At 40.9% G+C, this 25,532-nt stretch overlaps 2 protein-coding genes across 7 annotated transcripts in view; both read right to left on the reverse strand.

The window, feature by feature from the left end:
• Window positions 1-25,532, reverse strand: part of ubr5 (ubiquitin protein ligase E3 component n-recognin 5) — a 56,931-nt gene that overhangs the window by 18,376 nt on the left and 13,023 nt on the right. For 5 of the 6 annotated variants that reach the window (XM_024289023.2, XM_024289020.2, XM_024289025.2 and 2 more), the window contains exons 8-37: window positions 24,611-24,760; window positions 23,783-23,994; window positions 23,491-23,607; window positions 23,284-23,394; window positions 23,045-23,199; window positions 21,473-21,590; window positions 21,190-21,374; window positions 20,990-21,099; window positions 20,522-20,634; window positions 18,106-18,252; window positions 17,884-17,995; window positions 16,739-16,893; window positions 16,209-16,406; window positions 15,923-16,133; window positions 15,134-15,260; window positions 14,869-15,020; window positions 14,694-14,789; window positions 14,465-14,588; window positions 13,703-13,800; window positions 12,467-12,624; window positions 12,270-12,361; window positions 12,010-12,156; window positions 10,838-10,956; window positions 10,609-10,735; window positions 10,026-10,155; window positions 9,758-9,918; window positions 9,350-9,589; window positions 8,287-8,410; window positions 3,319-3,430; window positions 3,080-3,211 (exon numbers count right to left, since the gene is read on the reverse strand). In XM_024289023.2, the coding sequence (XP_024144791.1) occupies window positions 3,080-3,211; window positions 3,319-3,430; window positions 8,287-8,410; window positions 9,350-9,589; window positions 9,758-9,918; window positions 10,026-10,155; window positions 10,609-10,735; window positions 10,838-10,956; window positions 12,010-12,156; window positions 12,270-12,361; window positions 12,467-12,624; window positions 13,703-13,800; window positions 14,465-14,588; window positions 14,694-14,789; window positions 14,869-15,020; window positions 15,134-15,260; window positions 15,923-16,133; window positions 16,209-16,406; window positions 16,739-16,893; window positions 17,884-17,995; window positions 18,106-18,252; window positions 20,522-20,634; window positions 20,990-21,099; window positions 21,190-21,374; window positions 21,473-21,590; window positions 23,045-23,199; window positions 23,284-23,394; window positions 23,491-23,607; window positions 23,783-23,994; window positions 24,611-24,760 (4,233 nt within the window). The remainder of the gene's footprint in view (window positions 1-3,079; window positions 3,212-3,318; window positions 3,431-8,286; window positions 8,411-9,349; window positions 9,590-9,757; window positions 9,919-10,025; window positions 10,156-10,608; window positions 10,736-10,837; window positions 10,957-12,009; window positions 12,157-12,269; window positions 12,362-12,466; window positions 12,625-13,702; window positions 13,801-14,464; window positions 14,589-14,693; window positions 14,790-14,868; window positions 15,021-15,133; window positions 15,261-15,922; window positions 16,134-16,208; window positions 16,407-16,738; window positions 16,894-17,883; window positions 17,996-18,105; window positions 18,253-20,521; window positions 20,635-20,989; window positions 21,100-21,189; window positions 21,375-21,472; window positions 21,591-23,044; window positions 23,200-23,283; window positions 23,395-23,490; window positions 23,608-23,782; window positions 23,995-24,610; window positions 24,761-25,532) is intronic. The other variant, XM_036216106.1, reaches the window with a different exon arrangement.
• Window positions 417-1,018, reverse strand: LOC112156719 (neurocalcin-delta A-like). Its single transcript, XM_024289027.2, has one exon. The coding sequence runs from the start codon at window positions 986-988 to the stop codon at window positions 575-577; it is 414 nt and encodes a 137-aa protein (XP_024144795.1). The 5' UTR covers window positions 989-1,018; the 3' UTR covers window positions 417-574.

Raw genomic sequence — 25,532 nt, forward strand, 5'->3', positions numbered from 1 at the left:
TCCTTTTTACAAGTTTCAACAAATCAGCAACTGTATTTGATGGAATCTTCATTCTCTGCTAGTTAGCTGCTTTGAGTCACGTGACCAAGACGGATGTTGTGATCGGAATCTGGGAGTTTTTCAAAATAAAACTTCCTTCAGGATCAGAAAATCAACTAAAAGCTAGGGCATTTATTTGCTTTTTCTGTCTGAAGCCCTGAACCAAGTGACTGGTGCCGGCCCGCGGACCAGGGGCTTGGAACCACTGCTCTAAAAGACAAGACAGTCATCCTGCAACAGCATCCATGACCGCTGCACCTGCAGGAGTCCAGTTAACATCAGAGCTTCAGGCTTCATCAGAGGTGTAGCAGGTATGTCAACAGATAAGAGAGAGCAGAACAAACCAGGTCTGATACCAACAGCCACATTGTGGTGACTAGTATTTACGGCGGTGTGCTGCACATGTTTATTTTTTCTATTTGAGATGGATATGATGGAGAAGACATGCAGAGTTTAAAAAACAAGAAAGCTTGTTCACTGTTGGTGTGAACACAAGGATATGTCAATAATAGACACATCTAAACCAGCTGTGATGTCAGATTATGTGCATTTGAATCCAGATGACACTAACCTGTACAATCTCCAGCATCTCAGCTTTACTGATGTAGCCGTTCCCGTCCAGGTCGTACATACTGAAGGCCCATTTCAGCTTCTGCTCCAGCTTTCCGCGTGACGTCACGCTCAGCGCAATGATAAACTCCCTGAAATCTATTGTCCCGTCGCCGTTGGCGTCAAAAGTGCGAAAGACGTGTTCAGCAAACTTGGAAGCATCTCCGTAGGGAAAGAAGTTTCCGTAGATCTTCTTGAACTCTTCCATGGAGAGGTTCCCGCTGGGGCAGTCCCTCAGGAAGCCCTTGTACCACTCCTGAATCTCGTGCTCGGTGAAGTCGGTGCTCTCCAGCAGGTCTTGCATCACCTCAGGTCGGAGCTTGCTGTTCTGCTTCCCCATGTTGAGCTGTACCGTCGACCACTTGACCTAAACCTGGAGAGAAGGAAAGAGGCCAGGAAAGAAACGGTGAACGGAGGACTTTTCTAGCTACAGCGCTCACAAACATTCATGCCCCTACAAAGGGCCAACCAGCCCATTGGGAGCAACATGAGGTTCAGGGTCTTGCCCAAGCACACTTTGATACACATGAGGGAACTGAACCCTGCCCTAGAGGCAGAGCAGGACTCTCCTCTCCAGTGGTTTTTATTGCTTTTAGTTGTCTTTCTTCTCATTACAGAGATGCCACGATATATTGTGGTTCATCTTTCGCTGCCTTGCTGAGTGGCAGATTTATGCCATCACAATTTAACCTGACATTTTTGATAGTGCACTGGGTTTCAGATCCTGGTTGGCTGCAGACCATCAACAAACCTTGTCTGTTCCATGTCTCCTGTACAGAATGGATTCAGTTTGCCAGATCTACATAAATCTTAATCACACAATCACAATCAGATCTTTGTCTTCATTCAAAAATCCTGGACTTATTTTTCTATGAAGGTTTAATCTTTGAGAGTTTAAGCAAGAGAGAAAAGTGTGTAAACATTCATGTCTGTCTGAGAAAACTGTAAAAGTGCATAGAGAGGAGTTTTACAGCCTTAAAACATCTATAATTCTACTTCATGGATTTCACCGATCACAGTTTATTTTTAGAATGTACCTCCCTCTAATTAACAAGGTAACAGTACAAGGAACTAGGGCTGGGTTTATAAAACCGATGAATTAATTTAAATTGATCCAAGCTTGATAGATCAATAATTGATTCATAAAAATATAGATTGATTTTGCACGTAAAGCTAAAGTCTACTAGCTTGATGCTAACATTTAATGGAATTCCCCATAGGACAGCTAATGCTAACACTCGGTTGACTTAAACATATATTGATGACTAAATGAACATCTTTTTAAACTCACATGCATGAATTTTCTAAACTCTTTTAAGGAAATATTTTTTTTAAGTAACTATTTGTGGTCTAAAACGTAGTTTTTTTCCTCATACTTTCTTCTTCTTCTACAATAAGGCGTAATTCTACAGTGCAAGCTCCACCTAGTGACCAAACTGAAACGTCCTCCAGGAGAAGCAGAACAATGTTTCCAATGTTAATGATCTGAACATTTTAGTTAGAACTTCTCCTTTAGAGAATCCATGTAACACTGGATGATATTAACAATCTCGTTATTTCACTGATACATTTACAGTATGTGAACTGGATCATTAATATGAATATATTCAAATTAAGTAGTAGATTATTGATGTATTTCTAAACAAATGTATCTAAATGTGTAAACTCAAAATTGAATTGAATCGAATTGAATGGATCAAAAAAAAAAAATGTTTACAAAATAGTGAATCGAATTATTATTGATACCCAGCTCTAGTGACAACATCAACGGTTCAGGTCCACACGACAGCCGCATTCTCTGCTGATGAACCCAAACTCAAGTCAATAAACCTTTTTTCCAGCTTCAACAATACAGAACAAACAGCTGAGCCCCCCAAAATACTCAGGGGAAATAAAACACCATTATTATTAGTCAGACTTTTTACTCAACCAGGAGAATTTAAACACCACACCATTTAATGAAGAGCTACAAGCAGATTGTTATGTGGGCCAAAAATCAGCAAGACGTGTTAAGAGGAACTGCGTTAGTTTCAAATGAGACGCATCACAGTGACACGTGAGGAGGGGGCGGACTGGAGGGACTCTCAGGAAGAAGTGTGTGCACTTTGCAAGTTCACTCTGGCCCTGACATCTGTGTGTGCATTAAAGTAAAGAGGAGCTCATACCAAAAATAGGAAATGCCAAGGACACCCTACTGCCTGCAAACGAAATACATCCAGCATTCAGCCACAGACCAGTTTGTCGGCTGTATGATTAGCTCTCCTAACACAAATCAAGCTGATTCAGGATGGAACCAGTTACACAAATACACTACAGCTGTCAAGACTTTAAATCAAAGGTTGGGGAAGTTTTTGCAAATAAAATAATTGTTAAACAATAAAGTCAAAGAGGAAGTCTTTATATCAGGTCTGTATGGACGAGCTGAACCAACCTGCTTCAGAGCCAGCGGTGGCTGCAGTGACAACACTCCTGCGACCGCTGGCGTTATCCTGATTACTGTGGTTACTTTCACTGTCACTCTCAGTTTCAGCTGCTGCCAGAAGGTCCAGCTCCATGTCACTTCCTACAATAGGAACCAGAACAACATGTTAACAGGATGTACACACCAGGGTCTGCAGGGCTGCCTTCAGTGGGAGCAGTTGCAGAACATAAATGAAACAAGTGGCTCACCGTCCTCGTCGTGCTCATCGTGCTGACCCTCCGCCTCCGCATTTTCCTCTCCCTGCTCTTCCTGGTCATCGTGGTGGTCTTCTTCTCCTGCTACTCCCTCCACAACTTCAACCTGAAGAAAACAACCTGATCATATCGACAAACAAGCACGCTCATCAGAAAGCGCTCCACGGTTTGGCTCGTGTGGACCTCGAGGGCCGGCTTTGGGAGGAGGGAAAAAAACGATCACAGAAAATGGAATATTGATGACCATATTTTTGGAATATAAGTCACTTTTTGGCGTAGTTTGGCAGAGGGTCAGTCTTATACTCCAGTGTGACATATGTGATGTTAAAGGAATAAATAGGCTCAAATATTGGTTATTTTCACACTAACAACCACTAGAGGGAAGTGTAGGTGTTCATCAGTATTTGCTACGAACAGCAGCGCAGAAGAAGTGTAGATCGGTCTGATTGTTCTCCTGAACCTCAGGATATTTCAATTTTGTTGTATTACTAAAGATAAAATTATTCAGTTTTTGTTTAACAATTTTATTGTTTTAGAAAAATTTTCCATTTACAAATGTTTTTTTAAAATAAGCCCAAACCTTTGTTTTTTCCAATATGAATTGAATCTTATGTCAATCCCTTCAGAGACTAGAAAATAAAAGTGTTATGAAACTTTTAGGTAATGTATTAGTTTATTGAATCTGGTGCCTTTTTCCTTTTTATAATTTTGGGTTGTTTTAATACGGCAGTGTCAAACTTAATCACATAAGGCGCCAAAATCTAAAACAAATCTTAGGTCACGGGCCGAACAGGATAAACATTTATTAAACACTCTAAAACTACATTTTTAAAACTTTAAAATTGTAAATTAGACATAGTTATGAACTAGATATATAGCATTACCTGTGATAATGCTAGTGTGAATTCTGTAAACTGAATTTGGCCGCTGAAGATGCAGAAATTAATAGCTGAGGCTAAATCCCAAATTAGCCAAAAAAACTGGAAAAAAAAGATCCTAAATCAACCAAAACAGCTAGTATGTATCTGCAACCTGGTCGCAGTACAATGCGTACATATGCCACGACTTTGCACTCTGAAATACCGTGTATAATATACATCAAACACGCTTTTTGCGTGCATATGATACACAATGATTGAGAATAGGTTGCGCCGGCGTACAATATACACGACTTTTTAGGTTTCGTTTTGATCACGTGGTCAGAAATCCTCCGGCTCTTTTCTAAATGACGTCGTTCCTGGTTAAGGTTAGGATTACGGTTATGGTTAGGGTTAGAAAAGCAAATTGTTCGTTAGTGGGGCTGTCTGTGATGCTCACGCCTCCACCAGGGGACGTGTCAAACGTGGAAAACACATTTTAACACATTTAGGACCGCGCGTATTATATGCACGCAAAAACCGGTTTTGGCGTATATTATACACGGTATTTCCCAAATCGTGGAATATGTACGCATTTTACTGAGACTGGGCTCGTATCTGAAAAAAATAGCTAAACTTTTAAATAGCCTAAAATATTCAGTGTGGAGGTTTTAGTCTGTTGGAAACCGTGCTGTCAGATGGAGTGACCGAGTGTTTTCTAGTTGTTCCAGTCATTGTTACTGAGCTGTTTCTGTGTCTTCATTTACTATCTGCTTGAAACTATTTCAGTCAGCTAAACTAAGGCCTTGTCCACACGTAGGCGGGTATCTGCTAAAACCAATATATTTCTATACGTTTTGGCCCATCATCCACACGAAACCGGAGGTTTCAGTCACTGAAAACGGTGCATTTGGAAAACTCCGGCCAAAGTGAAGATTTTGGAAAACTCCGGTTTTGCGTCTTAGTGTGGACATGAATAACCGGTGATTTACGTTTTTAAACGTCACTTTTTGCGACAATTAATGCATCTCGTCATAGATGCGCCGTTGTTTATGTCAGACAGTGGTCAGCATGGACCCGAGGAGTGTGTTACTTATTACCCTGATACAGGCGCTTTTTACTTGCTTTTTTTTAACTAACTCAATTACAGCTTCTTGTCGAGGAGCAAAGGAGAAGAAGCGCTTTGCAGTCGGCTATTTTACACCAAATATCCCCTCCTCCTCCTCCTCGAAGGCATGTCACTCGAGAAAGACGCCGTCGGAGATTTTGGGTCCGACCTGGACGCACCGCCAGCTGGTGGGAGAACTTTGAGCTGGAAGTCGTCCTCCCGGATGAAATGACAACACAAAAAGGAGTGCTCTGATTGGATAGATTTACACTGACTTTCAAGAAAACACTGCCAACTACTGTTCTGGCAAGCTCATAACCGCGTCCAAGAGTGCAAGTATGCGGGGATGTGTGGATGGAATTATTTTTAAAACGATCATGTGTGGACGCAACACTTTTTCTAAAAACGGAGGTCAGCAGATATGCGTTTGTAGAAATACCCGGCTACGTGTGGACATGGCCTAAGAACGGACAAACTGTGGAGAACATTTTCAGGATAAATGATCAACAGTGGCATTTAGGATTTGTTTCCTGGTGAAATTAACCAGGAAGTTGATGGAAGCATTATTGAGTAAAACATTATTTAAAATTGTAAATATTTATTTTTTAAATCTCTGTGCTTTTATCTAATGTTGATTTTGATCTCATGTTCTAATAAAGTATAAATGATGGTGATTAAATTGTTTTTTAATTTCCATACAATCAGTAATAAGACATAAAGAAACCATTCAATAGTAAAATATAACTGTAAGAATCACAGTTTTATTGGTGAATTGTTGATCTTGGTTTAAGATCAGAACTGACTGTCACCCAAGTAACAATCCACTAGCTAAAGAGCTTTTATTAAGAAAACTGGTTTTCAACAGAGTCGTTTAAAAAACAAATCTTATATTAATGAAATCAAATTAAATTGTAAATAAAAAAAAAAGGATTCATTTGATCATAAAACCTCATTTGATGCAGTGTTAATTTCGTTGACGAAAAATTTTCGTCATCGTCTTCGTCAACGACATTTTTCACCCAACGAAAACGAAACGAAAACGAAACAAAAACTCCTGCCCAGACACAAAAACTTTACATTGATAGACTTTTTCGTCAACGAAAAAAAACGAAACGAAAATGCTCTTCGAAGACGACATCCAATCATAATGACTGCTGGTGGAGGAGGGCGGGAGCCAATGCAGAGCGATCCAATCAGAACACAGAGCCCTGCAGCCCGCCTGGGAAGACGCTAATTCAATGAACTGTTTGATATAGGTGAAAAATGTCTATACCAGGTAGAAAAATAAGAGTACATATATGGACAAATGTTATATTTAACGCCACCCTCAACAAGACGTTGTGTGGAGCGACCATCACAGGCAAAAACACAAGAAAACCTGAAGCGACGTTTGCAGACAAGCCAGCCTGAAATCCAGCAAAGGTAAACATACAAACACGATTATTTCCAGCGTATTGGGCTGAATCCTAATTCTCCCCGACCCTTCAAACTGTTGTTGCATTTTAAAGAGTTGGATTATCTGACATGGTTGTTTTAAGGGGTTACTCTAGCCAAGCTAACTAGCGCCGGTACTGCGCGGTGGAGAAGCGCTTTTCTTCACGCGGGTGAAGCTCTGAAGCTCAGAGATTTACATTTAAATGTAAGTCTGACTTTATTGTTTTAGCATGACGTTTGTAAAGTTATAAATCGATGTTGTTGTGTATTTCCGAGAGCTAGCAGCTCCGCTGCTTCTTCAGATCCACAATCAGTCAACGTTTTGATCTCCAACTCCACCACGTCTTACATGACAGCAGCGCCCTCTTTTGCCTGGCGGTGGTATTACAGTTCACCACAGACATGCTGGTCAAGCACATATAACATGCTCACACGTGTCCTGGACAGCTTACTCCCTAGTGAATGTTTTTTAATCCATTTTTACACTTGACTACCTCCTCAATACAAGTTTTTGATTTTTATTTATTTATTTATTTATTTTAATGTTCAGACATTTATAATAAGGCTGATGTTATTTACACATATTTACATGTTACCAGCACAGAATATGAGGGAAATTCACGTTTTGTTCACACATAAACACTTGCAGCCAAGATTCCGTTGCTGCATTTCCGGCACGCATATTAAGTTTGTCCAAGGCTGGGTTTTTTTTTTTTGTTTTTTTGTTGGCCGCACGTATTTAAAATTAAACTTCAGGTTGAGGTCCCATTAACTGTCACACTCCTAAATGTGTAAATGTGTTCTCCACATTTGACCCATCCCCTGGTGGAGCCGTGAGCTGCAGAGACAGCAGCACTCAGGAAACATTTGCTTGTTTAACCCTAACCATAACCATAATCCTAACCTTAACCCTTTACTCTGGGTCAGTGCGACTAAGAAAAAAGTTTAGCACTGGCTGCACGATTTTTGAAAATTACGTACGAATAGACACTTTCTGATTGGAAATGGGATGGATTTATAATACTTTTTTTTTTTTTTAAATGCGTTTTAAGTTGAAGCTGAGTTCCCAGAAATGACACATTTGGAAAGCAAAGTGAAGTAGAAACATTTTTTTACAAATTAGTAAAATCATTGTCTGTTATCCATGCGATCACAGTAAATTTCATTAGAATGCTTTACCTTTATTCTATGTTTTAGTCGACTAAATATCTGCTGTAATTTAGTCGACTAAAATTGACTAAAATTAATAGAATCAACATGACTAAATTGTGACTAAAACTAAACCCTATTTTAGTCAAAAGACTATGACTAAAACCAAATTAAAATTCTCCGTCAAAATTAACACTGATTTGATGTTTACTAATGAGGACAGTTTACTGCTGCATATGCACCAACATTTAATGTCAAAAGACTCTAAACTCACCAGGTTTGATTCAGCGAACAGATACGAACCATGCATAAAAGTGCAGGCTTTCTGGGGGTGATTACTGGAGTCTTTCTCCAGCGTGCAGTGAATGACATCAAAGGCTCATTTAATTCTGAATAAGACTCTGATGCCCTCACCTCCTCCACATCAGCTGATACGATGTCGTCCTGCTCCTCGTCTCGTCCTCTGACAGGCTGGGATTGGCTGCTGCGGCGGGGTTGGGAGTTTCTGATGATGTAGGAGGCAGCCGTTTGGCTGGAGCTGGAAATTAAAAAAAACAATGATTTCATTCAAAAAATATATTTATACATATTTTTGTTTCCTTATACCAGGGGTCTGCAACCTTTGACAGTAAAACAGCCACCTGGGCTTGTTTTCTACTGATCAAAACCTAGGAGTCGCATAGTCTTACTTTAACGTTTAAGAAATTTGGATTTGCATTCATGACCTTTTCTTAATATAATATGAATTATGGCTTTTTTGCATGAACAAAAGCAAAAAAATAAAATAGAACCTACCATCTCACATAATGTGTGTTTTTTTGTTTTTTTTTTACGTTTGACAGAAGCTGAAATAACTTATGTTCAAAATAAAAGACGCTCTGTGCCAAACAGGATCATCTCATTGCAGTTCTGAACAGCTAGTAACCAGTGTTGTTCAGCATAAGATAATATGTGATTTTAACTCATAAAAGATCAAACTTTTTACCAAAGTTTTTCTTTGTATATAAATCTGTTCATTCTGGAGGTAGAGTTGATCAAACAAGACGTCTTCAGGTCAACAGGATGTAAAAACCTACATAGTTTATCATCTATGTGAACCTCAGACATCAATGTATACAATTACCTAATCTAAATTAAATAAATGATAATTAAGTAATCCATAATACAAAATATTTTCGTTTTCCATTCTTTTTTTGTTCTTTTTCCTCTCTTTGTCCTCATCAGTCTTACTCTGCTGGGTTTTGTTATTTTAGTTTGGATCTTGGTAGTCTTAGTTTTCGGGCCTTGTTTATTTGTTTTCTTTAGATAGTTTTGGTTTGGAGGAGCTTTTGACTCTGACGGTCAACATGGCTGGGTCAGCGTCTCCATGACTTAGTCTATGTTTGTCCAAGGAGCCACCATGGAGAGATAAAAGAGACACATTTGGATCTGGAGCTGCAGGTTAGAGACTCCTGCCTTATACGAAAACCAAACTGACCTGCTTGACTGGTCTGGTGAGGGTCTTGGTGGAAGTGGCTCCACAGAGAATAGCTCCTCGCTGCCCTGAACCGCGTCGATGCTCGTGCTGGCCAAAGTGAAAGGAGCCGTGGGTCTTGCGATGCCCATGCGCACAGGAACGATGAGCGACTCCGACACGTTACACAGCTCCTCCACAGCATAAGGAAGCAGGGCCTGGAAAACACGCCGGCATTTCCCAATCGGCTGTGGGATGAAGTTGCTAAATCAAGGAATGGAGAGGAAGACAGGATTAGAAGAATGTATCACAAAGTCCTGTTAAGCTACTGTCAGATGTATCAGACTATCACTTTGGTTTTGACTTCAGGCAAACTTGAAACATCTAAGCCTTGTGCCGGCTTGTGAGTGCAAGACGAAACTATGCGCTTACTTTTTCTTCTTTGACGACGCCATCTCCACGCTGAGAATGACAAAAACTCGAGCTACGGATCGCAGGAACCTCCTGGTAACAATCACGGCCTCTTCTCTCCGGCCAGGAGTGTATTTGTTCTGCAGCTCTTTCACCAGGGTACCCAGCAACGTGTCGATGAACTAATACAGAATTAAGACAGTGATTAAAACACACTTCAGAAATAACAACAATGAACAAACAGTGACGTTTATTCATTCATTTCTCACAGATTGAAAAGAGGACTCACCGTGATGTCAGGAGCACATTTGACAATGAGGCAATGTGTGAAACAGTCAAGGCGAATGGTGCCACTTTGTTGATTCAAGTAGACCTGTTCTTCAGGCAGGAGGTGGGCAATTCTGCTGCTGGCACTAAGTCTAGGAAACCAGAGACGAGTACAGATCACCTTCAGAACAAACTGTGAGAGGAAGGATTCTGTTTCATGAAGTCACAGATGAAAAAATCCAAAACGTCCATATCTCTGGATCTGATAACTCAGTTTCCCAAGATGCATTGGAAAATGTCACCAAAAACAGCAAGACATAAAACTACGGTGGCCTTACAGGTTCATGGACAAAGATCAAAGCTTTTCAAACAGCCGTGAGGACAGAGAGAACCTTTGTTTCCAGAAATGTACGAGCGGAGTCTTTCACCGCTGATGTGGAGCGTGAGGCTTTTAGTGATGGGCAGATGACCAAAGATCCAAAATCTTTTTATAGAGATTCAAGTTCAATCTGCAACTTTTCCATCTTGAAGAATTCTTTATGAAAATTCCAACATCTACGTCCATATCGTCTGTATTTTCTGAACAGACTCTTACTGAAACTTACGGGTCTTTGTTTTCCTGAGAACCAAACATGATCATTGATTTGAGGGCGTTCCAGTCCTGCAGAACCCTCTCCAGAGCAAGCTGAGCAAAGCGAGGTGGTTCCAGGTCGTGGTCAGGCATATCCGAGTCTGCAGGAACATTAAAAAGAAACAAACATTTAAACCACTGCAGGAGGAGAGGTGAATGTGCAGAATGTGTGTGATTAGCAGAGGAAGTGAAGAGGAAGAAACCTTCGGCATTAGCAGCTTTGCGGTTCCGGTCTTCTCTGATGCGTGGTGGTCTGTACTGACAGTGCTCAACACTTTGCCTGGCGACGGTCTGGACCAGGAACAGTAATATATGCTCCCCCCTGCAGGAAGAAACCAGTCAGACTCATGATTGATAATTTACATGCTTGAAAAGAAGACCCAGTTGTAACGAGTATCTGGGTGCTCTGGTGTTCGCGATCTGCTCCCGAGAATTCAAGTATGGATATTCGCGACGCCCAAGATTGTTGATTCTCAATCTTTAAAAATACAGTAGTGTAGTAAAATATAATGTATTTTTTCTCTGAAATGCAGAATAATGTTGGATTTCAAGTTTGTGAACTACAACAAAACCGAAAGAGCAGCAGTACTGTTACCAGAAGTCAACACATCTTCATGTCGGTGAAGCTTTTGGTTTTCAAAGTAAAAGTAGCGAGAGATTTTTTATGTTCAGAAACAGAGACTGAAGGTCCGCTCACTGACATAACTTCTGAAAAAATGAGCTCTAGCTCCAGTGTTTAAATTCTTTTGTTATGGTAACTCTTCAACAGTTGATCTAATTAACGAAACTCCAGCTTATTCCGAAACAGAAATGCAGCCTCACACTGATATGCTGCTGAATGTAATCAACGGGAATCAACTGATTCGGCCACGGAAAGAAATACTTTTTTCATACGGGCTCAGCATCAATATGTAATGCTTAGAACTTAAGGATGGAAAACTGTGGAGAACATTTTCAGATTTTGTTGTTAAATGATCAAAAACAAGAATCATTTTTATGCTATTTATGTCGTTTAGATTACTGCTGAACTTAACCAGAGTTTTGACAAAAAAATAACATTAAATTAAAAAAATAAAATAAACGTGTTTAAAATGAAAAATATAATTTCTTTTTACTTAAATGTTTGTGTTTTTATCAGTTTTGTTGATTCTGATCTCCTGTTTTAGATAAATGTATAAATGATTGTGATTCAATAGAAATAATTTACATTTTCTTACATCCAGTAAAAAGTCATACACACAGCAACAAACATATTAAAAAGTAAGAATCTGGTTCGATTCGTGAATCGAATCGCCACATTAGCAACAATCCACAAAGCTTCACTGGAAATGCTGAAATGAATTTGGAAATGGAGAATGAAGTGTGAAAGTCTCACCTGCTGTTTGGTGTTGTGACCAGGTTCGTCGTTGTGAGTAACCTGTACAGCAAATCCAAGCGAGCAGCTTTCTGTCCAGCAATTAGTGTTTTGCATTTGCATTTCTCCCAACAGTCACAGTAGGCTGTAGGTGAGGTCCTTTTCAACCTGGTGAGAATGTAAATAAAATATTTGGACGGATTTAGGACAAAGAGTTTATAACCTGCTGATGGAAGCTATAAATAAGACAGAATAAGGGCAACTCAGAATCTAGGACTTACTTGCAGTCGTGTCCTTTGTGGCACACTCTTGCACACTCGGTGCAGCAGCAGAGGGACTCGAGGAGGCCACACGTTCTACACTCGAATATGTCCTAAATACAGAATCGGGGTCGAGAAAAATGTCAGTGGGTCAGTTTCAAAGGAAAGCTGTGGACAAATTAAGAAAGCAAGACTTTCTGGAGTGAAAGAGGGCCGACCTGGTTAATGTGCTCAGCTCCGGTCCAGGTGAAACTGCAGGTGTCGTTGCAGCAGAGAACGTACAGGGGAGAATCATCTGGGTTTGTACCCGAGGGGCAAATCATTTCCATGAACACAGAATCTGCCCTGTCCTTATCTCCCATGGCCGGGTCACCCACTGTCATGTGAAGGATCAGAGGAGGGATGATGAAACACAACAGTCCTTTATGTCAGTACGATCTGCAACCCCCGGGCTGCAGACCGGTACCGGTCCATGGGAGGAACAAAAAAAAAAGTCCTATTTTTCTGTTTTATTTATAATCTGATTTTGAAGGAAGTTTGATTTTGGAAAACTACTGGATTCCCTGCACCACATCAGACTCATTCTTGACGCACGAGTCGGATCTCTCAGTCACGACGCAGTTCTAACATGTTCTTGTAGCATTATTCTAATGATGGAGGACATTTATAAAGAAAATTAACCTAGTTAATTTCTGAGTATGTCTTCATTTAAATTGTTGGGAATCAGGAGCAGACAAAAAAGTCGTTTGAAAAAGAACTCATTTGTGACATAGAAAACACGCTCTACTTTGCTTTTTTTGTATTTATCCAATGTTTGTTAATGTGCTATAAAAGCTTGTTAAGAAATCTTATTATATAGTGTTACCAAAATATTCTATATCACAGTAATGATATATATCACAATATTGTCAGTTATTCTCTGAAAAAAAAACATTTTTAAAGAGCACAACAGTTTCAGGTTTCTTGGTAGGAAAACATATTTTAACGTTTAGCAATAAAAATGAAAAATAAAAACGGTAGAAGAGAATTAATACGATGAACACTTTTCTATCGTCAACACAATATGTATGGTCGTTTCACCAAACTATCTTAAAACATCATAAGTTGGGTTTTATTTTCACAGTCATTAATTTTTGTTAACTTTTATCTCTCTCAGAAAAACAAAAAGGCATTTCAAAGAACAGCTCGGGTCCTAAGTGGTTAAATCACAGAGCTAGCAGCTGTTGTGTCTGTCAGCACACAGAGAGCTCAACTTCTGTTCAGTGAAAATCCTGTCTGACATTAAACCGACCTCTGGCCTGAAAAAGGCTGGAGATCACTGATGTTTCTGCTAGAAACAGGAAAGTGCATCACAAACATCACTTAAAACACCACTTAAAATCATGATTCCAGGATGAAATAAACGATAGGCTCTAGCTAAAATGTAATGCTGGAGCTCACAGCAATAAGCTCACCTTTGGCTATTTTCTGCGCGGCCTCCAGCACAGTGATAGCTGCAGGATAGGCTCTACCGCTGACAGCCAGCATGAAAGGAGTCATTCCTCTGGCATCCCTGTCAAACAGATGCAACAGCACATGAGAAGCATTAGCAGCTGTTAAAACCAACATGGATGTGAGCTGGGCTGCTCCCTGAACTCCACTGAGGAGGTGGCAGACGGTAGATAGGGTGTTAGCCAGGCTAAAACAGACAAGAAACAACACCTCCCACCCTAATACCACATCATGGAGCCCCTGAGAAGCAATAAAACACTCCATCATTTCCCCCCTCAGACTACATCACAGGAATAAGCTCACCACTCCACCACCCTCCAGCTCAGTGGCCTTGTGGTTGAGTGTCCGCCCTGCGATTGGAAGGGCATGAGTTCAAATCCTGGCCAAGTCATACCAAAGACTAAAATATGGGACCCAGTGTCTCTCTGATTGACTCAACATTAAGGGGTTGGGTTGGGAGGTTAAACCACCAAATGGTTCCTGAGCGCGGCTATGTCTGCAGCTCACCCCTCCCCCAGGGGATGGGTCGAGAGTGGAGAGCAAATTTCAAACCCCTAGGTGTGTGACAACTGATGGGATTTTAACTTTTTTCAACTTTAACTTCCCTTGTTTCATCATTCTATCCATGTTTTTATCTTATTGATTTATGTACTCTTTGTCTGTAAACACGGACACAGAGTGGTGGTAAATGAAGTTTCTCTTTATGTTTTGAGAGTGAACTGTACTTTGCAGAGAGCAGCTCCTGCAGGTGTGGCCTCAGAACAACGCTGTCACACATCAGCTTCAGGATGAGGTGAGCATTGGCCTTCCTGTCTTTGGACTCCACCACGGACTGCTCAGTTGATGGTCCTGGACAGACAGACAACAAGACCAGTTTTTTTTGTTTTTTAATTCCTCTTGTTTTTTTTTTTGTTTTTTTTAAAAAACAACTTTTTAGCCAGAAATGTCCCGTACCTGCTATGGTGGAGGTGCTGGGCCCCTGGCTGGTTCCCGTGGAGGCAGTGGTGAGTGAGCCAACAGCTGGAGCCAGAATGAAGTCAATGTCACCGTCTGTTGAACCAAAACAGGAGAGTTTTGGCCTCAGCTAGAATCAGTCACCGTCAAGATGTTCTAAAAACTATCCACACACCAGGGTCCATTGGTGGAGGGTCAGGGACCCAGCTTGGAGGAGCAATGGGTGGGGAGACGGGGTCCTGATGGTCACTGGATGATGGGCCGGACTCATGGCGGCCAAGCCCTGCTGCCCTCAGAGACCGCCGCATCATCTCCCTCAGTCGAAGCCTGTTTGTAAACGACAACGATTCAGAGTTTCTTCTATCAAAGGGGTTGATGCACAGAGATACTGCTTCATGCAGTTTTCTGCAACAAAAGAAGAACAGTTCATGTCCACATACCCTCTGCTGCTGGAGGAACCCGTCCTGTTTCCAGAGCTGTTGCTGGAGACCACAGAGATGGCGTTGGCGATGGCTTCCACAGCAGACAGGCGCTCTGCAAAGGTGTTTCTTTCAGACCTTTCAGCTTCTGAAATAAAACAATTTGATCACTCAGATCTCCAAGAAAAAGACAGAACTCCAGGACATCGTCTGCTGAACATTAAACTCTTTAGACCGACTCCTTTGATATGTATTTATCATTTCCCTTTGACAAAGCCCCAGTTAAATGGGTGCGTGTGTGGCGGGGGGGGGGGGACTTTTTCGCCGGGGTCACACTGGACACAAAAGCGCCGCAAAGCGGTGCAGAGCGGAGTGCGCGGCACTTTGCAGCGCTCTCTAGGTCACACCAGACGTGATTTTTTTCCGCGACGATCGACGTGCGCTTCTGCAGAAAATAAACCGGATTTTCTCATGTATTTTGATGCAACTTCCTGCCAGTATTGACGCGGAGCGCTCGCGGCTCGCGGGAAAAATAGGCCAGACGCCGAAACGTTGCGCTGCACCGCGAGGACCCTCCGCGCCTGGTGTGACCGACGCCATAGGTTAACATGGAAACAAAGGCTTCAGATCAACATGAAAAATGTCTTTTTAAGACATTTAGGTTGTGAGATTTTGGTTAAAAACTTCATAACCATAATTAGCAGAATTAACCAACTCAGGATGTGAGGTCCCTGCATATGGACACCGGGTATTAAGAGGTCAAATACTCAAACTCAACTTTCACATCAAGACTAACAGACATCAGCTTACCTTCCTCTTCTTTGGTCTCCTTGTTGCTAACAGGGAAACAAACAGAGACGGCAGCATGGAGGATGTTCCGGTTCCCATCACAGCGGTGGCCCAGAAGTGCTTCCAGGGCTTGGCTCCCCTGATCCAGCAGTACGGCCTGCTCAAGGTTGACCAAGTACTGCCGACAAGCTTCGTAGTCGCAGCGCAGCACGTGCTGCATCAGAGTCTGTTTCTGTGAAGATTAAACCAGCGGTCACAATTAGAGAGGCGTTATTTTTCAATGAAAGGACTGAATTGGATCTTTTACCTCCACTGCCATGATGATAACAGCAGCTTTTTTCTTTATGGTGGAGTTAGATGGGAGATTGGCCAAGGAGTGAACCCCCATTCCCAGACAGCTGATGGGTGGGAGGTCCAACCAGTCAGGATCACGAATGCCACCCATGCAATCTTTAGCCATGGGATAGATTGTGCCATTTCCATCCCGGAGAACAATGGGAGACTCCTTAAAAGGAAAGAAGAAAACATTTACATTAACTTGAGTGCTTTCCAGTGAAACTGTGTTGCCTTTTAAACCCTTTGACACTTTGCCTTTTAAACCCTTTGACAGCTGAACTGGTGACACTTAAACACAAAATCTTTAACATACTGTAGATTTTCAACAGTTAACATGTCAACGTAATTCCAGTAGATTCTGGAATTACGTGCCGCTTTTCTCCTTCAGAATCTACTGGAATTAAGTTGATCGTGTTAAGAATTTAAAAAAAATACAGTAAACCAAGGAACATAAACACTGCAGCTTCATTGCTAAAGGGTTTAAAATGAAAAACTGTTCACCTGTCCTGCAGTGAAGATGGCCACGTTGCGTTCACTTTGTCCCAGGAAGGCCAGGTTGCTGGTGGGAAAGTTATTCTCCTGCTCCGCTTTGCCTGTGGCCAGGTCAAAGATGCAGTACCTCACCCAGTTACCGGTTTTCAGCACAGCGTGGACTCCTGACAGACACAATTCAATACTGACCTTCAAAAATCTGAAACAATCCTTTAGACGCAATAGACCATTTTTATGTGACGTCACACAAAGTGGCGAGTGTGCAGAGACTTCCAGTTTTCAGGTTTAGAACGGCAAAGATAACCGCTCAACGCTGTTAAAAGCAATTTTAAGTAAATAACGATGGGTAACCAAACCAATTGTTACCTAGATTTGTGTGATTGTGTGAATGTTTAGTAATCATTCACACTTTAGTGATTCTCCTGCTCCTTTCTGGACGTAAAAACTCAATTACACCTTCAGTGATTTCAGCAATCTTGGTATCAAAACACTCAGCTTGTTCACGAAATTACTGCTTGTTTTTTTGGTATTCATAAGCTTTATACTTTTTGAAATACTGAGCAATGATATGCCCCATAAGAAATGAATGAGAAAGTCTTTATTTTTTTATTAGATTATCAACAAGCTTTTAAATATATTCATGGGCTATGTCTTTATCTTTTTTTACTAATTTAAAAAAAATGCAACATGCTAACATTTTTGGCTAATTTGTTATCTAATAACATCAAGAAAAACAGAACCCATTAGAATAATATCTGCTCAAATGAAAGGTCGATATTTTCAATAGAACCTCAAATATTGAAGGATTATTCACATTTGTATTTAGATTTGTGAACGATCTAAGACAGGAAATGAAAATACAGTTCAGCAGGACATTCATAAATAAATATTGTACATTTTTCTGTTGAAATCGATAAGGTATTATTTACATCAAACTGTGTTAAACAGCGTTCAGCTGTCAGCTTTGCCGTTCTAAACCCGAACACCGGACGTCACTATTCACAATTTCTGCCTCATCCCCATTTTGTCTGACGTCTCTGTGAAATCTTGTGCCCATAAGATGGGCACACAAATGGAGAAATATCAGATGTTGTCAGAAGTCCAGTATCAAGCATCTGTCACATTCATATGAACTACACATAGAGAAGCCTCACCTTTTGAGTCGACATTTACAGCCAGGATCTCAGCCTTTTCTGGGATGCACAGCTTTTTAGGCGTTCGCTGGAAACAATCTGGAACTTTGGGAGTTCCGCCTGTTTTGACCACCTGTGAGGTGAAGGAGATGACAGTCATGAGTCCACAGAAGGACAGAGAGCATATGGTCAAATTCAGCATTCTGGGAGGCCAAGCAGCAGCTGTGGATCCTATACAATTACCTGCAGCTCATCTATTCTGAGAAGCCTGCAGTCCTGCAGCAATGATGACGGGTCTGAGTCGGGGGGAGCAGATGAATTCTGGGTGTTCATGCTGCTGGAGGTCCCAGGAAACTTGACGGCTACATATGCACCGTCCACCTTCAGCACCTGCAGATTATTAAAAGGTAAGAACTATTTTCAAGTCTCAGTCCAGTCATCTTTTATTCTAATGACGCCAAAAGCAAAAAAACTTGGGTTGTTTTCTAGGACATAGTTTCTGCAGAGCAGAAGGAGCCGTTTAGAAATATTCCTCTGCTATGTGGGCGGGACAAATGGTGCAGGGCAACCCCGCCACCTCTTCCCATCCCCATTGCTGAAAGCTCGGAGCAGGGAGGTTGTGGCCCACCTAGTGTATTTTTTACATCACAAATAAGCTCATTTTCAATTCTATTGTCTGCTTCTAATCTACAAAGATTTGAAAAAAGAAATACTCAGAAATTAAGTTAATCAAGTTTAATTTTTCTAATATTTGTCCTCCATCATAAGAAAAATTCAGTGAGAACAGAAACCAGACCACTTCAAAGATCTCATTACCAAACTTTAGTGATGCACTGAAGTGACATTTTTGCCTGAAACCGAATAATAAAACGCTTGGCCGAACAGTGACCGAATACCTTTATTTTTGAAATATTGCAGGAATAGCCTAGAATAAATCTTACACAACTTTTTAAAAATAAAAACAAATGTTTATTTTACATTTTAAAGTAGGCACTAGACTGCTGATGCATGTTGCCTGTGTCAGAATCACGCGCCACTCTGCTGCGTCAGTACCTCCGAAGCTGAATGTTGTTTTTGTTGGTAATATTCGGCCAAAGACATTCGGTTGCCGAGTGTTTGGTGCATCACTACAAAATTCTAGAACATTAAGTCATTAGCAGATCCAGCTTCCAATTAACAAGAATTCTTTAGGATATCAATCAACACAACAAAGAAAGAGTGAAACAGTCACTCCAGCACATTTAATCCCTCCCTGCTGCATCTGCTGGGGTCGTGTCGTTGCTCCTTGATTAAATACTCAGAACACTTCACAAAGAAACATTTCAAATCCTCTAATTTAATCAGCTCCAACATGTTGAATCAGCTGATAAATTCTGTCTCTCGTAACTAAAAGTGGCATTTATGAGAAAACAAGAAAAAACTTCTCTCCAATGATTATTTCAAACTGAGGAATAGAAACCGTTAAAACCATTAAAAACCAGTTGTCTCACAGCCGTGTGATCTGTATGCCGCAGCAGAGTGGGCTTCTTTCATGCAGAGGTGTTCTCATCGGATGACTGATCTACTAAACTCTTCGTGGGCTTGTCTGAACTTTTTCTACAGCATGTTTTTTTTAATTTCTTTTTATTTAAGCTTTTTTTCACATTGGATTTGTGTTTTTCCTCTATTGTCCAAACTTTTCATTTTCATGATGAGTGCTGCTGACATTCTGAAAAAGAGATCCTGATCTCCACACAACCATATCTGTTAAATAAAGGTTAAATATATAAACTGTTAGACCAAAAGTAGTAACTGCCATTTAAACCTGTTGTTTTAATGAATGAACAAAAGAAAGAGCAGTCAGATATATGTGGTTATATCAAAACAGCTACAAAAAGGTCCAAAAAAGTTAACAACTTCCACTGTAACTTCTAAGTCAGGGATGTCAAACTCAATCACACAGGGCAAAAATCCAAAACGCATCTTAGGTCACGGGACGAACAGGATAAACATTTATTGAACACTCTAAAACAAAACCTTTAAAAGCATAACTTTTTAACATAATTATGAACTAGATAGCTAGATGTATAGCGTTACCTGCAATAATGCTAGTGTGAATGCTATAAGCTGAATTTGGCCTCTAAAGATGCTAGTGCTGATAGTTGAAGATGCTGAAGCTGATAAAGCTACTAAATGGCAAATTTACCTAAAAAACTAAAAAAAAAAAAATTAGGTTAGCATGTAGCTGAAATATTAGCTAAACTCCAAAATAGCCTAAAAAATGGTGAAACAGTCCAAAAGCTATCAGAATGCCATTTTTTTTTTTACTTTAAACCGTAACTTTGTATAATTATGAATAATAAACAGTCAGGAATATTATTCCAGAATAAATCAACTTAAACCTTAAATAACTTTCAATATTTTACTCTCCATAAAAATATATTTTGTCAGTTAGAAATAAGCACAAGATAACATCGGGTCATTAATAACAATAAAATAAAATGATCTGGAGGGCCGGATAGAATTACCTGGAGGGCCGGATCCGGCCCCCGGGCCTTTGACACATGTTCTAAGTCATCCCTAAACAAGCCAATTTAGACTAAAACGCTCCAGAAACAAGCCCATAAACCTTTAAAGTAATGGATCCATTCAGTACAAATAAGCTGGAAGCTCCACCTACCTTTCCCACAGGAACATTTTTGACGTCCTCCACGAAGACCACCTCCCTGAGGGGCCACTGCTCCTCGTTTACCTTCTCCTCCTCTTTTGGAGCTGGAGTGGAACGTCTTCGCTCTGCCAACAGAACACTGTGTCAGCTATGAATCATGGTTCCTTTTTCTTTGGACAGGACACTTGTATTCACGTGCGTATTACAGTTTGGTGTTCAGCTAAGAAAAAACATCAACTTCCAGCATCAATGAGAGTTTTGCTAATAAAAATAATCAAACTAGCTCTATCTGGAAAATTCTAAATTCATTTAGCAGACACTCCTCATACTATAACGTATATCAGGGTTTGCTGGGAGAGAAGGAGGTGCTGATAACAGCCTGTGCTCCATCTGCTTCAAAGTCAGAGCACTAATGAGAGTCCACAGCGAGGACGGAACTGGGCCTGTGCCTGGGAGACAGGAAAGTTCTGAGGCGCATACTGTAGGGCAGAGAGGCGCTGCTAGCAATAGAAGATGTATCGCTGCAGGTAGAAGCCGGGGAGGGGGGAGGACCCATCTCAGTCTTCACCAGTTCTGGTTTGCTTTCCATCCTGCCGGGGTGGAGACACAAACACTCTTTACAGCCTGTGTTGGATGTTACAGATGAGCTGGCTTCAACATTCAGAGATAAAAAGACTGACTTGATTTCCTGGGTCTTGGTGGTTTTCTCCATATTCTTGAGGCTCTCTGGTGAGCGCAGCTGGAACCTGCAGCTGTCATTCATGTTCCAGACGGACTCCAGCAGAACACCCACTTTGGGAATTCCAGCGCTGACAGAAAAGGCCACTGCACCAGCGTGGTAGAGGGGGTTATTCCTCAAGCACACCTGATGAAAACGTTATGAAAGCAACACATTTATTTTCCAGTAAAATAAACTTTTCAGTTCATATTAAAACGACAGAGAGTGAAAATGATTTCTTGTACCTGTGTTCCCACTGTGATGTTGGGTATTGAAGAAATGCCAGCACTGGACTTTGGCTTCTTGTTCTTGGCTCTTGCCTTTTCGAGCATCTTCTTCCTTTGACTAAAAGGCACAACACCCCTGTAGAAAACACCCTTCACGTTAAAAACCGCTAACAGAATGAATCAAACTAGCCCATGAAAACTAACAGGGCTAACGCAGAATGCATTTTTACTATCTGACAAATCCCTCTGACGATCCCCTGGGCTCCGTCAGCAGTCTCACGCCTTGTAGACACATAGCCGTGTGAAAAATAAATATCCACTTCGGTCTCAGATAAAATCACAACACACTGTGAATTACACAGCAAGTCTAGTGCAGGAGTGTCAAACTCAATCACACAAAGGGCCAAAATCCAAAACACACCTCAGATTAAGGGCTGAACAGGAAAAATATTTATTGAACACTCTAAAACTACATTATTCAAACTTTAAAAACGTAACTTTTAACATAACTATGAACTAGATATATAGCATTGCCTGTGATAATTCTAGTGTGAATGCTGTAAGCTGAATTTGGCTGCTGAAGATGCTAGTGCTGATAGTCAGCTAAAATATTAGCCAAATGCCACATTAGCCTTAAAAAAGTCTAAATTAGCCAAAAGAGCTAGCGTGTAAATATTAGTCCGACTCCAAAACAGCCTCAAAAATATTAAAAGGAATAGCCTAAACTAGCCAGAACAGCTTGCAAATAGCTGAAAAAAAGGCTAAATTTCAAAATATCATAAAAAATGAAAAAGTCTAAAATAGCCAAAACAGCTAGCATGTAGCTGAAATATTAGCTAAACTCCAAAACAGCCTAAAAAATCTTGGTAAATTGTGAAACAGTCCAAAAGCTATCAGAATGCTAATTTTTTAAACTTTAAAACCGTAACTTTGTATTATAATTATGAATAATAAAAAGGTAGGTATATTATTCCAGAATAAATCAACTTAAACCTTAAATAACTTTTAATATTTTACTCTCCATAAAAATATATTTAGTAAAAATTATACAAGTTAGAATTAAGCGCAAGATAACATCAGGTCATTAATAACAATAAAATAAAATGATCTGGAGGGCCGGATCTGCTTTTCAAGTTTTTCAAGAGGATGCATTAGTCTTTGGCAGGCCTCAGTGACATAAATGTCTCACACTTTCCCCTGGATCTGTTTTCACAGCAACACTACAGATGAGCCTCTCTACCAACAACTCCACTTGAATAGCCTTAAGAATGATGACTACAGGAGATGCTGAAATTGATAGCTGAAAACACTGAAGCTGATAGCCAGCTAAAATATCAGTTAAATGCCAAATTAGCCTAAAAAACTGAAAAAAGCCCAAGTTAGCCAAAACATCTAATATGTAGCTGAAACATTAGCTAAACTCCAAAATAGTCATAATTCATAAAATCTTAATCGATGCCAAAATAGTCCAAAAAGCTAGCAGAATTCCATTTTAACTTTATACTTTACTACACCCTGACACCATATAATATAAAATAACGACTAATGGACCATTTACTTGGAGCAAATGATCTGGACTCAGATTCTTACCACCAGTAGAGGCTGTTCTCCAGCTGTGCACATGTGTAGAGAGAGCAGCAGTGCAGTGAAACCATGCGTTCCCCCTGTAGTTCAGGAAAAGCCTGAGCGCTGTGCTCCAGCTTGGAAGCCATGGTGCTCAGCGTCTCATCCACCCAGGTGGCAACCTTCACGACAAACCGAAACATCAGCTGATGAAAAGTCCCATCAAGTCAAAGGGCTGAGGTTCTTTATTCAAGGGAGCCATTTACCTTGTTGGTCTCCGTGGCTACAGTTGCTCTGATGCTGTTAGCAGACAGTAGAGTGACCCTTTCGTTGGTCAGGCCCAGGAAAGACGCACGAGGGTGATGAATGGAAGGATTCTGATGTAACAAAAGAGGGAAGAATTCATTAATTAGGCACAAAAAAAAGAAAACATTCAGGCTTTCTTTGAAAGTTCCTTGAGGTTAATTCCCAACCTGAGGATTTCTGTAAGGTTCAGGCTCACTCCACTTCCACTGATAGAGCTCTCCTTTGGAGCTGACCGCTACCAGCTCTGAGAACATGGCTCCAATGCTCACAAACTTCACACCATCCTGGAATAGAAATCAGTGGTTCTGATATTGACATTTTCAATAAAAAAATGAACAAAAACAAGAGTGCCAATGATGGAGAATGATAAGACCACAAGGAGCACAATAAACACAGTCTTTGAATGACAGAAGTAGTGATTAGTTTAAAAGCAACATTAGTTGTTTGTACTGGCTGTACCTTGTCCGGCCACCACTGGAGCTCCTCTCCCAGGGAGACGGGACTCTGAACTGGGATGCTCTTCTTGTCGAGGCTGGGCTCCCCTTCGCGGCTGGTGGAACCTCGCTCTGTGTCAAATGAGGCTCCATCAAGCCACCGGCGTTCACGTAACCTCAATACAGACTCGCGCTCACGCAACAGCTCTGAGTCGCGCTCTAGGGGAAGAAGGAGAACTGGTATGCAATAAGGTCACACCAGTGGGATAGAAATAAGCCACTCTCTGGGAAAGACCCGTCAACATAGTTTTAAGAATAATCAATCCACTGCAATACTGAAGGTTGAGCGGGAGTCTAAGGAACAGAGGGTGAGTCATTGAGCACACTCATTTGTTAAAAAAGGAAAGTAGAGGAGGAGGAAGACAGAGAGAGACAAAGCATGCATATGGGCTGCAGGTGGGCTATGTAGGCTTATATAAGAAACTGCCTGATGGGGTCCTTTACAAGACAGTTCAGCCTAGCGGGCCTTTCTCAGAGAGCTCACAGTGTTTACGTTGGCATGCAGCACACAAAACCAAACACTTATCAGACAAATTCAGAGAAGTTATTTTACCCAACAATCAGCTTCTGCCAGTAACAACTGTCCAGTACACAGGTAACCTGGGTTTTACATCTCTAACTGCAGTTTATCAACGTCAAGTAAAAGCATCCATTATAGATAATACTCTCATAAAACCAGAGGGGGCCTTCATATCTGTTCTTTTAGTTAGAGCTGTCATTTTCACAACAGGAAAAGCCATCACCATTGCCACCAAAGCCTCTGCTGCATTAGTACAGTGAGCTGTTAGCTTACCTCTAGAGGATCCCAGTCGTGACAGTGAAGACCGCCTAAAAGAGGGGTAACCAAAGTAGCTGATGTCCTCGGAGAACATGGCGTCTGCGTCGATAATGACGCTGGGATGGGCTGAGTGAATGTCTGCATCTAACAGGGACATCAAGTCCTCTGCATGGGTGAAGATACAACAAGATGTTCAGATGGAAACACAAACACATTCTTCTTAAAGGAGTCGCTTGCTGATTAGAAAACTGCAATTCATCATCAGTTCAAACTAGTGCTGATCGAAACAATTACATAGTGTTGCCTCGTCAGTGTGTACAAGTCAAAATGAACACAAGTTAAAAAGAGATTGTTTGCAAAGAAACTCTGTCCTGAGGTTTTGCTGCTTCACGATCATGGATTCGCACTTAAGCGAGTTTTACGACATGTTTTACGTTACTCAACACGAGTGCAGAACGATGGACGCGAACGAGCTTGAAGTCGTTTCCCTGGAGTTGAAACAGACAGAAACATCAATGCAGGCAGCCCAAGAAGAAGCACTTTCAATAAAGAGGGAAACTTCTGTGATTTGGTGGCATTTTGGATTTAAGATGTCCGACAATGAGCAGAAGATAGTAAAATGTAAACTAAGCTAGGAGGCTATTCCTGCGCTGATGCTAACACAACAAACCTTCTGTCACTCAAAGAAAGTCCATGAAAATGAGCAAATGAGATTACAAAAATAAGAGACAAACTAAGCTGTTGAACAGAGCTGTAACAAATGCCTGAGTACTCCGACTCTCACGATCAATTCCCAAAATATTTGAGTACTAATATTCACGTCTAAGATCGCTGATTCAGAAGTAAACAAATCTTCCCAAAAAAAGTAGAGTTGAAACTTCCTGTTTTCAAAGTAAAACACTAGTGAGTGCTTTTTTCAGATCAAAAATTGAGATTA

The sequence above is a fragment of the Oryzias melastigma genome, linkage group LG16 (assembly GCF_002922805.2).
Source record: "Oryzias melastigma strain HK-1 linkage group LG16, ASM292280v2, whole genome shotgun sequence".
Lineage (NCBI taxonomy): Eukaryota > Metazoa > Chordata > Actinopteri > Beloniformes > Adrianichthyidae > Oryzias > Oryzias melastigma.